This window comes from Equus przewalskii, chromosome 4 (genome assembly GCF_037783145.1).
Source record: "Equus przewalskii isolate Varuska chromosome 4, EquPr2, whole genome shotgun sequence".
NCBI classification, from domain to species: domain Eukaryota; kingdom Metazoa; phylum Chordata; class Mammalia; order Perissodactyla; family Equidae; genus Equus; species Equus przewalskii.
Genome location: NC_091834.1, coordinates 74,993,449 through 75,007,267, shown reverse-complemented (window position 1 = coordinate 75,007,267; position 13,819 = coordinate 74,993,449). Strand labels below are relative to the sequence as shown.

General features: G+C 38.6%; 1 protein-coding gene across 7 annotated transcripts in view; it reads left to right on the top strand.

Moving 5' to 3' along the window:
* CTTNBP2 (cortactin binding protein 2) overlaps positions 1 to 13,819 on the top strand; it is a 153,063-nt gene that overhangs the window by 6,341 nt on the left and 132,903 nt on the right. For 5 of the 7 annotated variants that reach the window (XM_070616386.1, XM_070616390.1, XM_070616388.1 and 2 more), the window contains exon 2: positions 5,268 to 5,375. The exons of the other annotated variants lie outside the window; for them this stretch is intronic. In XM_070616386.1, the coding sequence (XP_070472487.1) occupies positions 5,268 to 5,375 (108 nt within the window). The remainder of the gene's footprint in view (positions 1 to 5,267; positions 5,376 to 13,819) is intronic. 7 annotated transcript variants of the gene reach the window in all.

Below are 13,819 nucleotides of genomic sequence, written 5' to 3'. Positions count from 1 at the left end.
TTGTCCTGAAGATGAGTTAGAGGAGAAAGGAGGTTTAGGAAGAAGAAAAGCAGAGGTATTCAAACCCTCTCAGGAACACCTTCTGTGTAGAGAGAAATCAGGAGGAATAATCTCAAAGCAAGACATAACTTTAGAGATTTGAAATAGTTTCAGAGCATGAAAAGATTAACTTTTCTTTATGAAAATCCTTATAACTGGCTAAATTCACATTTTCTTAATATTGTAAATGTTTTATGTACCTAGAAATTTGGATGTGTTTTTTTCATGTTAATGATAGTCTTCAAATTTTGATTTTCTATTTGAAATCTCAAGATGAGTTTCATTGCTTTTCCTTTCTTTACAGCCTTTGTTATTCATCCCGAAAGCTAAATTTTGCTTACACAGAAAGTTCTAAATGCATTATTAATTGTTAGCATGCACTGTTAAACTGGGAGGAAAATACATTTCTGTAACTTCTGAGCAAAGAGGCAAAATCAATTTTCCTCAAGTATTTCTCAAAGGCTTCAGGGAATGACCTGAATTTCCTCAGTCTAGTAATCCAGTTACCCTGATGGTTTGTGAAATCAGGGCATTTGGGGGCTGGAAGAGATTTTAGGTGACTTAGTGCAGCGTTCTCATTTAACCACTGAGAAACCTGAGACCCAAAGAGAAGAAATAATGTCCTTCCAGTCCATCTGCTTTCTCAGGTACCCTGCTCGCTCTCATGTGGTAAATTCGTTGATCACATGTAGGCACAACCTACTAGATTTGAAACTGGAAGAGATGCTCTTGGTGTCTGTGGAAAGAAGCAGAGAATGTGTCTGCTTTTTTGTTTAGTCACTAGATTTTAACCATAGCTGATATGTTTCGGCAAAGCTCTGAGGGGCACTTCTGCCACTGTGGCTCATAATACCTCCTAAACGCTTTTTGGCAATAATTAATGTGCTGACTCCATTAATTCTTAAAGGATATAAGTAAGGGTCTTCTGGCCCTATTTGGCTGTGACTGTTGAATTGTGTACATAAACCCAGTGTGTTAGATTATTTTTGGTGAGGGCAGGTGGTAGTGGAGGAAACTTGGTATTGGCCTGTGTTCAGTTCTGGCCCTTTAGGATGACGGTTCAGCCAGGTCCTCTGTTGTCGTCTTCCTCCTTTTCTGTCTGTCTGTTTCTCTCTCTGCCTGTATGACAAAACCTGGAAGAATGCCTCTGCCCTCACCCCCACCCATGACCACCCCCGGTAATTCAGAGTTGTTGAAAACTGCTGTGTGGAACAGTAAGAGTTTGGGATTGTGTCCTCTTTCATATAGATACATTTGTTTATGTCCCAAAGAAGGCTTGCTCTCTGTTTAATGACCAGACTCTGGATTAGTTTAAGCTGCCTGTGCCAGATTTTTAAAATTAGGTGTTAAGAAGCGCTTTTCCTAGAGTACTTTTCCTGGCAAACATCAAACGTGACAGGCAGAGTTGGGGCCTGTGGAGTTGAAATCTAGCAGGTATTTTTTTTTCTTTTTTGAGTGCCTTGCCCTCCCTAAAAAATGAGATCTGGATTTTTCTTTGTTAATTAGGAAAAGCAAGTGCAGTAATAATAAAGCTTAGTCTGTGAACTTGTCTGCTGTGATTTTTTTTTCCGGCGGGGGGGGGGCGGATGGATGGGAAATGTCATGTTTTCATGGGTGACCTGATGGAGATCCTTATTTTTTATGTGAGTGGTGGCATTTGGATCTATCCTGTCTTGTATCTTCTTTTGAAAATTAGGTTATCAAGTTAGTCTTTTAAAATATAAAGTTTATCGAAAAATAAGGAGGATAGGAAGAAACTTTTGGAAGTGACGGATTTGTGTATGGCACAGATTGTGGTGATGGTTTCGTGGTTGTATGCTTACCTCCAAACTCATGAAGTTGTTTACATTAAATATGTACAGCATTTTGCATTTCAATCATACCTCAGTAAAGTGGTTTAAAAAGTCAGATTTGGAATGATTATTTTGCTCTTAAACCGAGAAACCTTGATCGTTACGTTTTCTATATCTTAAATACTTTTGTACCATATGTACATCAGGTCAGATAAATGCCACTTTATATGAAACAATAATATAGGTTTTTATTGTGACTTTTGCTTCTGGATTTCTTTGTATTTCTAAAAATGCCCAAGTGCTTTGAAATTATTTGTAAAATACTTGGAGTCTTACAACCTCTAACATGTTTTCATAAACTTTGTTTTACCCTGTTTGCCAGAATCGGGGATGGAAACATCAAACATTGGAGAATGACAATCTGAAAATATTCTTCTGATATTTTTATTGTTGAAGGCCAGGAAGAAGTAGCGTTTTTAGTGAGGAAGCAGGGGTGAGAGGGTTGGGGAAGAGAGTGGCAGGCAGAGAGATGCGCTGTATATTTAAAATGATACTTCACTTCATACGCAGTGATAGAAGGCAGATTGTTTTTTAACATTCTGTGTGATGGTTTAGCAAGAACCCTTGTAACAGTGTTTTTTTTTATTTTAGTAAATTTCCCTGTGTATTGATGGTGATGTGCTGAAAAGCAGAAGTGTTGGTTGCAGGTCACATGTTGTGATGTTGCTGATGGAATCAGGGCAGGGTCTCCTGACTCTAATATGAATCAAAATCTTGGCAATGTCTTTTATAATTTGTTTGTTTTTTAAGTGGAGTGCTTTGCTTATGAAGCTACAGAGAAACAGGACAATATATACAATTAATTAGAATCTTTAGAACAATCAGCAGCAGCATTAATAAAACATTACCCTCTAAAGCACGTATGAATTGTGGTTTACTGTCCCATTTCAGTGGGAAAAACCAGGAGAAAAGAGCCTGTCTTTCATCACTGTCAATAAACTGAGATTTTTAGACTTGGGCTGGTAGATTTTCAAAGAAATGGGCTCATCGCCTATATCTCACACCTCCATACTTAAAATATCTGGGTGTTCTCAGCTTTAATAGCAACAGTCACCCGCCTTTATTTAGCAGTTACTTCATTGCTATGTCCTTGTTTAATCCTCCCAAGAACCTTGCTGGGTAGATGTAGGATTTCTATTCTATAGATGAGAAAACAGAGACTCGGATAGGTTACAGAAATGCTTCTCCAAGCGTGGTACTTGGACCAGCAGCTGCAGGAGCTTGTTAAAAAGGCAGATTCATAGCCCCACCTCAGACCTTCTGAAATCAGAAGCTTCAGGGGTGGAGCCAACAGTCTGTGTTAACAAGGTCTCCAGGTGATTCTAACGCATGTCTGAAGTTGAGACAACTGGGCTCTAAGACTTATGTGACACCACTATGTAGTGGGAGTAGAATTTGAGTTCTATTATATTAGATTTTATTATTCACAGGAATATCTCTAAGTGAGGGCCTACCCATCATTTAGGCTTGCTATAGGGTTTTATTTTCTCTTTTTCTATCCTTAGCCCCTGCCTTTCCAAATCACTGCTGTAATGTACATGCAAAAAGAAACAATTCTAAGAGGAAGATCTTTTTAAAATCTTTCTTTGGAGAACCAGATGCTCTGGTCTCTTCTTCCTTTAACCTATTATTATCTCCTTCCAGAAGGTTCCTTTGAAACTGAGAATTGACCAATTCTGGTCATGCCTGTTTGAGAGCTCCTGGGATCATTTATGGGCTTTGCTATGTTTATTGCGTGTCATCACAAGGATAGTAAGAGTCAGACACACAGGTGCTAAACTAGTTCTATTAGCTGATTGATAGAAGGGCACTATTTTCGTTTCTAGAATGTTGGCATTGTGCTGGTAAAGTGTGCACACAAGTCACAGCACTTGGTTGTAGTTTTTCTATTTCCTGGTTGCATGATTTGGGTACATTATCTGACTTTGAGTTGTGGTTTTCTAAACTGAAAAATAAGATGATGATATCTTATAGATTACATTTAGTTCTTTGAGATACTTTGGAAACCATTGGGTGCTATGCAAATGTGAAGTAACGGCTTCTGATGTTGGGTGTTCTGAGACATTTGGGGCTGACTATGTATTCTCCTGCCTCTGATGGTGCCTGGGTTTGTCGAATGAGTCTCTCCACAGAAGGGAGTGGCAGAGTGTGTTTTGGGGAGGGAGCTCAGGCTGTGGACTCATTCAGGCTTGGCTGTGCACATGCTAACTGATCCTTGCTCAGTTTCATCAGTGAGATAGGTGTCAGAAGACCTGCTGGTAACAGCTGTTGTGAGGAAGGAAGGCAGAGTCAGAGACAAAAGGGTTCTGGGAGTCAGTGGTATATCAGTGGGGTTTAAAGCCATGATTGGATGCAATCACCAGGGAGGAGAATGTCGTGGGGCTGGAAGAGTGATGGGTGAGGATTAGGACCCCCAGTGCCATGGTGCTGATACCTCATGGTGTAGCTGGGTTTCTGAAAGGCTCACTTATTCCAGCCTTAGCTCCCTTCCAAGCCTGCCTTCTGGAACAGCAAGAATCTACAGAGGCATCACGTTAGAAAGTGTTTGATAACCATGAAGCAGGCCTTCCAGAGTCACCTGATCATAGGCCCAGATGACTAAATGTGGGTGGTGGCCAGACTTCTTAAAAGTACATATGCCTGCTCCCTGTGTAGTGGGGGGAGGAGAGGATAGCAGAGTGAAGAGCAGGCTCCTTCTAAAGTGGCTGCTGCTACTTGGCTCGGTGGATGATTGCCCTGTGGGAATATGAATCTGGGGTTGCTCGTCTGAATTTTGAAGAGAAGCCAGAGATCTGGATTTTTTGGGACATCTTCAGATTGTTTTAATGATGGCTGAATAAAAAACAAAACACTTTGTGGCCCAAGTAACACACATCTGTGGGCCAGATTTGGCTGTAGGCTGCCAGCTGGTGGCCTCTGCTGTGGAGTGTTGTATAAACATGACCTGTTATTATTGGATGTCCTGGAATTTATAACAACCTCCCAGGAGCCTTTATGTTGGGGCCTTTCTAGGAATATATTTGTGCTTTCTTTGCTACCCTCACAACTCCTCACAACATACACTGGGCCTGTTTTGATGCAAATTCCAGGGAATTTAAATTTGTGTCATAAAACTTGGAGAGATTCTGAATCCAGCTTTGCAGGCAGGCTGGGAAAGTAGATCTCCTCAGAGGAGAGAGTTGGGAGATTGACGTTATGATTTTTACCTCTCCTCCTAGAAGGTCAGGGCCTAGATTGTCTGCTGCCAAACAGGGCCCCAGTGCTTCTTGGATTTGCTGAGCCCATGGGACAAAAATGATCCACTACATACTTTGAGGACGTATATTTTGTTCCTAGGAATAGTTTTTCATTGTTTTTTTAAAATCTGTGTTACAGAAGAAAGAGTTTGATGTGGACACCCTCAGTAAATCAGAGCTTCTGATGCTCCTCAGCGTGATGGAAGGGGAGCTGGAGGCCAGAGACCTTGTCATCGAGGCCCTGCGGGTAAGAACTTTCTAGGGCCGAGTCCCTTTGCTGTGTCATTTTCTTTTTTGAGAGGGCCAATGGCAAAGCTGCTTTTTCTTAATTTTTGAATCATATGGATATAAAATGTTAAATCAGGTCAAAGGGTGCCCCTCACCCAAACACGGACCCATAACCTTTATAATCCCAACAAAAACTGAAGTTGGATGATCATTGCAGTGATGGCAGTAGAGACTAAACTGTTTAATATGGGAAACTTGAGAATTAAGCTGTGTTGGTTCTGAAATCCTTTCATGATTCGCATGTTTATTTGGTTAAAGACATAAGTTTTCAGGAAATTGGTAATTTGGTATCCTACCTATCTATGTGAGGTCAGTGAGGAAAAATTAAGAGACTCATTTATAAAAGATATTGCTGATAATCAAGCTTTTCCTATATAAATTGTAAATGGTTTCTTATTTTCAGAAATTCATAGTAGTTAAAAACTAAATGTTTACATGGATACAGAGAACAGATTGGTGATTACTAGAGGAGTAGGGGCTGGGGGAGGGCGAAAGGGGTCAGGAGGGACATTTGTACAGTGACGGATGGAAACTAGACTTTTGGTGGTAAACACAATATAGTGTATACAGGAGTTGAATTATGATGTACACCTGAAATCTGTGTAATGTTGTAAACCAATGTTACCACAATAAAAAAATTTAAAAACTATATGTTTATATATATTTTCCAATAGTTTTATTTTTCATCTGATTTTACAGTAATTTTGAAATTGTCATAATTTTCAAAGCACTGTCTTCTAATATATTACTTAAATACTTCAATAAAGTTTTGGTTTTTTTTAAACATAATGTTAAGCTTTCTTGATGCAAAACTTTCTAATTGGTTGTTCTCAGTCTTGCACTTCTTTTAGTCTGTGAGCCAAACTTAAGATATTTTTCTTTTTTATATTTAATACTTTGTATGTAATTGGGTGTTTCCTGTTTCTGGGTAATTTGGCCAAGAGGGATATATTTATTATGTAGAAAGTATGGATTTATCTTTTTTCACCAGAGAGTATTTCCTCAAACTTTGTCTTACATAGTTTATTTTAACATATGAAAATCTGTGGAATGTCAAAAAATTGTTGCCCCTGATGGGAGCTTACGTGGTGGGGGAAAGAAGTAGTAGTGGTGGATGGTTAGTTGTAATGGAGAAGGTGGACGCACTGAGGATGCAGTTGGATGGGGAAGGGATTCCTGAAATAAGGACTTCAGTACATTCTCACAGACTACAGAGGAGATCACGGTTATTCCTCAATCTGATGACAGAGAATGATTGTCTCAGAAAAATGGGAGTATAGTTGCCATCTGCAAGCCAATGTTGAGTTAAAGTTGTTGCTTTCTGAATGACGAGCTTGGCTAAGTTGACATTGCACAGTTCGGTTGTAAGCGGTGTTCATCCTATTCCACATTTGGAGCGTTGACATTGCTTGCCCATGTACAGTTTCTTGAACGAAGTTTGTGGGAGAAATGCTCAGGCTGGGTGTCCCTAAAATGGGTGACCCTCAGCCCACGGAGAGAACCAGGGCACAGTCACCTTTGAGGCCAGTTGTGTAGCCTCTTGAGATCACACGGATGTGAGGCTCCAGTTCTACCTCGTGTTTTTCTGTCCCTCTTCTTTAACCTGAAAAAGGTGTCAGCACTGTGGCGTTTCCCACTGCTCACACAAATGTTTGAGTGTTTGGTGGAGTCTGTGTTTTTATGTATCACCTTAGCAACTACATGTATTTCTCTTTTTAACTTAATTACAAAACTTTGAAACGAAAGAGAAGTAAAGGCTTGCTAATGATCAGAGCTTGCCAAACTGAAAGTTGTTCATAGAATGAAGGAATGTTGGATTTGCAAGGAGCCTTACGTGATATTCTAGGTCAGTGGTTTGCATCTCTATCAGATCTAGTGTTAAGTTTTTATAAAATATTTTGTATTACTCTTTCACTATCTTGCAATGAAATTTATGGACAATTGCATGTGTAAGTAGGTTATGTTAAAAATAACCAGTACATTCGCCCTGATTGTGATATAAAGAGAACAGGAAAGAACTTTATAACAAAATATTATGCATCTTGATATATAAATGCAGAGGTATGACTATCCCGGAAGACATGATAAAGTAGGCAGCCATGGGCACCCATGCATAGCATCGCCATGAAGGCAATGGTTTTGAACGAGCCCTGACCCAGGTACAGTGAGTGGATTTGCTGCAGGTGAGGTGATTCTTCTGAAATGCTGAAAACTCTTGGTAAAGTTCCAAACAAAAGTACACATTTACATGAATGTAGAATCCCCAGAAAATTCAGTTTTTGTTAAAACTGAATTGAAACAATTTGTTTATATGTAAAAAGGAGTTACGATCTAGGCTCAGATAGTCATACTGAAGGTTCTAATGAAAGGAATGAACAGAGGGATGTCTGAGAGTTGTGGGGGACTTGGGACAGTTCCTGGATATGTGAGACCCCTAGCCTTTCCCCCTAAGTGCCAATCACTGTGAAAACTGAAAATACTCTCTCGTTTCTAAAACGCCTCCTAGGGTACTGCCCCTGGGGAGAAACATAGCTGACACCAGTCTCCTTTGTTTGTAGATTAAAATCAAACAAGCAAAAAGGAAACCCAGGGAGATTGTGACTTATCTCAGGTCACGAAGGTGGTGTGCATGTGTACTTGGAGATTCTTCAAGCTTTTTGTCTTTTTTTTTCAGTGAGGAAGATTGACCCCAAGCTAACATCTGTGCCAGTATTTCTCTATTTTGTATGTGGGATGCCTCCACAGCACGGCTGATGAGTGGAGTAGGTCTGCACCTGGGATCTTAACCTGTGAACCCCAGGCTGCCGAAGTGGAGCATGCAAACTTAACCACTATGCCACCAGGCTGGCTCTTTTAGTCATTTTTTAAAATTGAGAATTGTGATTGATTTAGATGGTTGTGTTTTCAAGAGTAGGTAATAATGTCATTTTCATACATCTTTCATAACTCCTGTAGACTCACTGTGGGGATTTACTGGTTGACTGTTCTCTTGGGGGCATTCACTGAAACTAGTGAAACTAGTGAAATACTTACTTGGGTGCAGCTGTGTCACTTACTTGCCTTTCCTTTAATAATAGAATATAATTTAGTGACTGGCTAATGCCCCAGCAAGAAATTGGGGAAGAGAGAAAATGTGAAACCTTTATTTTTATCTCATATTGTGAGATAAATTTATTCCTAAATTAAAAGTCAAAATCTACTCAATCAGTAATCAGTGTCCTCCTATTCAATTGGGAGAGAAGTACATTTTGTTTTTTAAAAAAAGTCAAAAGTAATATTTCTCTGAAGATAGTAAATATTTTTTAACTTAATATATGAACTGTGACTTTTTTGGACATAAAGGTGTCTACTTTGTGCCTTGAACTTCATTAAAATTTAGAAATGATTCTCTTGAGACATTCACATCTTTTAGAATTTTAGAAACTTTAAAAAGATACTTCAGACCAAACTATTTTACTTTTTTAATCATGCTATCTCGATGCTTTTGACTTTCAAGTTATAAAAAGTTGCATAGATAATTGAATTAATGGCAATAGAATTTTCAAAATAATCCACAAAGATGATTTTGGGGGAGAGTGTTATGAAATTATAGTATATATCTTGGTACTTTTACTGTTTTCATATTTTTAATGTAAAAATATTTCCCAATAAAAAAAGTCCATAGCTTTGTAACAGATAATATTTGAGACATTGGTTTTTACTGGGGAGAAATTATATTTTACAAAGAGCAGTATTAACGGAAAATCTGAGTTGTGTGAGACAGCTTAACTGAGATGTATTTTACTTTAATCCCATAAGAAATATTTTGTTTCTCAATGATTCCCCCTCATACATACAATGTAGGAATAAATCTTTGAATAAATATATATATATCAAATGAAATATAGAGGAAAACACTTTGGAGTTTAATAGAGAATGTGCTCAAGGAGAAGCAGCTACATTTTCTGAAAACCAAGACAGACAACAGATCTTTTGGAATTAAGTTTAATTAAATATTCAAAATTTGAATATACAACTTGTCCAGAAATCATTTGTTCAATGGTAATTGTTTGGTTTGTGGAATCTTCTGGCCTTCACTTCTTTTTCCTTTTTGCTACCAGTATTTTTATCAGTATCTTAGTCAAAGGGAGACAAGGGCAAGAAGATGAAAATGCTGTAATTATAAAATTTTGAGTCAGAATTGTGTTTTGTGTACATTTTGCAGGGTCCAGCCTGCTATTGTTCAGTGTGAGTTTATATAAATATTCTATCATTGAAACACTGAATTCCTTGGGCAGTTAGCTCCAGATTTCTTGTATGCCTTTTTTCTTTTAGTTTGGATAAATGAGAATTGACAGTCTTATAGACATGGCAGTCCTTCCTTCTAACATGTAGTCACTTTAGAGTGACTATATAATCTGGACTTCCAATTATTATTTGCATTGAAACTTTTAAAAATTAGCCAGTTTAACATTTCTTCAGATAGAATGTATTTATAGCACTTGTATCATAGAGGATATCAAATTATAGAATTGCCTTATACAAACAGCAGTAACAAAGAGACGCCAAGTATAATAGATTAAATAAGAAGTTTATTCCTCACACCTTTCTGGAGGTGAGTGATCTCTGCTGGAGAGGCTGCTATACGCCAAGTGGTCATTTCAACAACTCAGGTTATTTCCATCAGGATAACTCAGGTTATTACTGCTCTCCTTCGGGAACGAGCCTCATCTGCATGATCGAAGCTGGGTCAGTTCCACCTCTACATTCCTAGCCTATAAGAGGGCAGTGAAGAACAAGCATCTTCTTCTAAGCAGGGCGCACATGGATGAGAACTTTTGTGAACACATGCAGCTGCACAGGAGACTGGGAAATGGCGCTGGCTGGCTCCCTCCCTTCTGGTGCCTTGGAGGAAGGGGGGACTTTGGAGGACATCTAGCACCCTAATTCAGTCCCTTATCTTGGTTTAATGTTACCTTATAAAATGTGCTGGAGTGTGACAAAAGAAGACCGATCCTTCTCTTCCTCCTTCCCTCAATAAATATTTGTCGAGGACCTGCTATGCGTCAGGCACAAAGATAAAAGTTTGAAGTGTGTGTAAGTGAAGGTGTCCTATTATGCTAAAATTGTGTCCATTTAGAAAATTCTTTTATCTTGACTTTATATGTTTAAAACTAATTGTTCTGAGTAGTGTCATTTGGGCCTAGGTTTTACGTTTTTTTAGACTGTGACTCAGCACGTTCAGATTTTGCCTAGAATGATCTTCCATTTGAAAACCTGGGTCCAAAACTCAGTTTTTAAAAACGTTTTAATGGTTTTTGCTTTAAAGCAGGTTTTCTCAACCTCAGCATGATGGACTGATTATTTTTTGCTGTTGTTGGGAGAAGGACTATATTGTGAATTGTAGGATGCTTAGCAGCATCCCTGGCCTCTGTCTACTCACCAGATGCCAGTAGTATCTCCCCAGTTGTGACAGCCAGAAGGTCTCCCCATGGGGTACCCAATCACTGCCACTTGGGGAATACTGCCATAAAGTAATACTGGTTAAGGAAATGCCACTTTTAAAACTGTATTTGCTAAAATAAATGTAAGAACTCTAATGATTCAAATACATTTCATTATGATACAATGATTTTCTTGTGAAATATTTTTCCTCAAAGCTAAAAATGAATCTGAAAATTCCCCTTTTAACAAATTTCATGACTCTTTCAAAATACCATATATTATTTAAGATTGCGTTATTGTTTTTAGGCAGAACTTAAATGCTTTATTTCTCAAATTAAAAAGACCTTTATGGTTGTGTGGCTCAAGTGCTGGAATCTTTATGTAGAACGAAATGTATCTCTTTAGGTAAAATAAAAACATTGAATAGAACAGTGCTTCCGCTCTAGTTTTGAAAGTGGCTACTGGTGTACTACAGAGTATTGTGAGAGTTTTCCTTATAGAACACATCTGCTAATAATGATAACATTCTGGTTTCAGCTAAGTAAAACATGGAGCCTTTTGTATTTCAAAATTCTCTTATGATTGCAGGCAATGGATTGACCAAAACATCCCCTTTTTTGTGCTGTTCATTTTAATTAACGAATGAATTAATTTGCTGAACAGAGCTGAATTCATGAAAACGTAAATTGTTTCCTTCCCTGTCTGCTGACACAACGCCTTTGTTCTGAGCCTGGAGAAAGGAATAGGAGAGGTGACCAGACGTTGTGTTCTTTCTGCAGGCAAATCAGTTTCCATAAAATGTAAATAGCTAATGATTTCTAAATAGCGTTGTATTTTTTTCCAGTAGGACAAACATAGGAAATATCAATTTTGATTCTTCTGAGAAATTGTATTTTCTCTGAGCATTTACTGCTTGTGAAGAAAAAAAAAGAATAAAAGGCAAAATAATGCTTTTTTATATATAAAGAAATGAAAGTGATGATGCCATGAAAGCAAAGAGTTTATCACTGCCATTTAATAAGCAACTGAAGTCACTTGAGCAACATCTCCTTGCTGATTATTATTAATAAATTATCAGGATATTTGTGAGAACAAACTGAAGATGAGGCTTTCCCAGCTCAGTGATATGCCATTTGATCCACACGGGGTGCAGAATAGATTCGGGGTTACAGATGGGGTGAAGCCAGGAATATATTTTTGTACGTTTTGAAGATTATCATAATTTAAGGGACTGTCAGTTCAATTAACAGTTTCTTTTTAGAATTAGTTCCTTGTGATCTCAGAATACGGGTATTCCTTTGAGGCATTCTGATAACATTTAATCACCTCATCTTAACACTCAGTGACTAAGCTGCAAGTCACGGGGTCTTCTGGGAATTTCCTTTGCCATGTTTATGATTAATTCTGTGTCTTGATTTTAAGGGAAAACGAGGCTCTGAAGAAGTCCTCTGCTTTTTGTTGTGGTTATTTTGGAAAGAAAGAGTAAGAGGTTTCAGCTTCTACCCTCTAACTTTCTGAGTCAAATGTAAATAGTTGTTGAACAAGTGAAAGAAGAAAGGAAAGGCCATATCTTCTATTTGAAATGGGATTTGAATAGGATGGGGAAAGAAGGTCAGGGGATCCATGCATCTGTTCATTCAACAGATGCTTATGTCTTTAGACATGCTCTGGGCTTCGAGGGTGGTTAACAAGGGGCATTTCTTTCCTCTCATGGATCTTAGAGTCCACTGGGAGAGACTGACATTAAAACAATAAACAAAAATATCCAGGGGCTGGCCCTGTGGCCGAGTGGTTAAGTTCACACGCTCCGCTGCAGGTGGCCCAGTGTTTCGTTGGTTTGAATCCTGGGCACAGACATGGCACTGCTCATCAAACCACGCTGAGGCAGCGTCCCACATGCCACAACTAGAAGGACCCACAACGAAGAATATACAACTATGTACCGGGAGGCTTTGGGGAAAAAAAGGAAAAAAATAAAATCTTTAAAAAAAATATCTGAATGCAAATTATGACTATAGAAGTAAAGGATGCCATGAGAGAGATTACTATCCATTGGGTCGAGGAGGAGGGGGGCGGTGGTACTCTAGATTGGGTAAGGAAAGACTTCTCTGAGGAAGTGACACCCCCTGAGACTTGAAGAAGGGATATCACGAACCCAGTTGGAAAAAGAGTATTCAGGCAAAGGGAACAATATACACAAAGGCCTGAAGAGGTGAAGGAGGTAGGCAGTTTATAAGAACTGCAAGAAGTCAGCAAGAGAGAGAATGGCACAAGCTCAGATGCAGCGTGAGGCTTGGGCCAGACCACGCTGCGGGTGACGGCCATGGTAAGGTTGGATTTCATCCTGTATCAGGCGGGTAGCCATTGAAGTGTTTAAGCTTGAGAATGCCCATGTTTTGATATGTATTTTATAAAAGATCACTCTAATAGCACAATTACATTGCATTTTATTTTTTGCATGAGAAACTATAAAATGTAAATATCACCATTTTCAAGAGAAAAAATTAACAAAGATCACTCTAGCAGCTGGGCAGACAAAGTTTTCAGGAGAGCCAGAGTGAAGGCAGAATGGCACAGTGGTTGTCTAAGAAATGTGAATATCTCAGATGCTTATAATTATTGCCCTTTAAGAAGCTATGGAAAATGTGCTTCCTCATTGCTTTTGGCACTTGGTGGTGAATGGTGTTTTTCTTCAAACTGTCAAGATGAGGTAATGATAGTTTTTAGTTAAAGTGTTGTACACCTAAAATGAGATTGATAAGGTAAGTTCTCCACTTTAAATTTTTTTAAAGGCAAAATTCCATCTTCAGTTTTATGTTTTCCAATCCAATTCACCTCAATTCAGTTTAGATTTTTAAGTGCCAGATAGAAACTAAGGCTGATCTACTTTATTAATTTCTCCTCGCTGCAAGCCTAAGGCAAGTGGGAAAATAAGTAGTCCCATGAAATCAGATGGATGTTTTGGATGCTGGGTCCTGA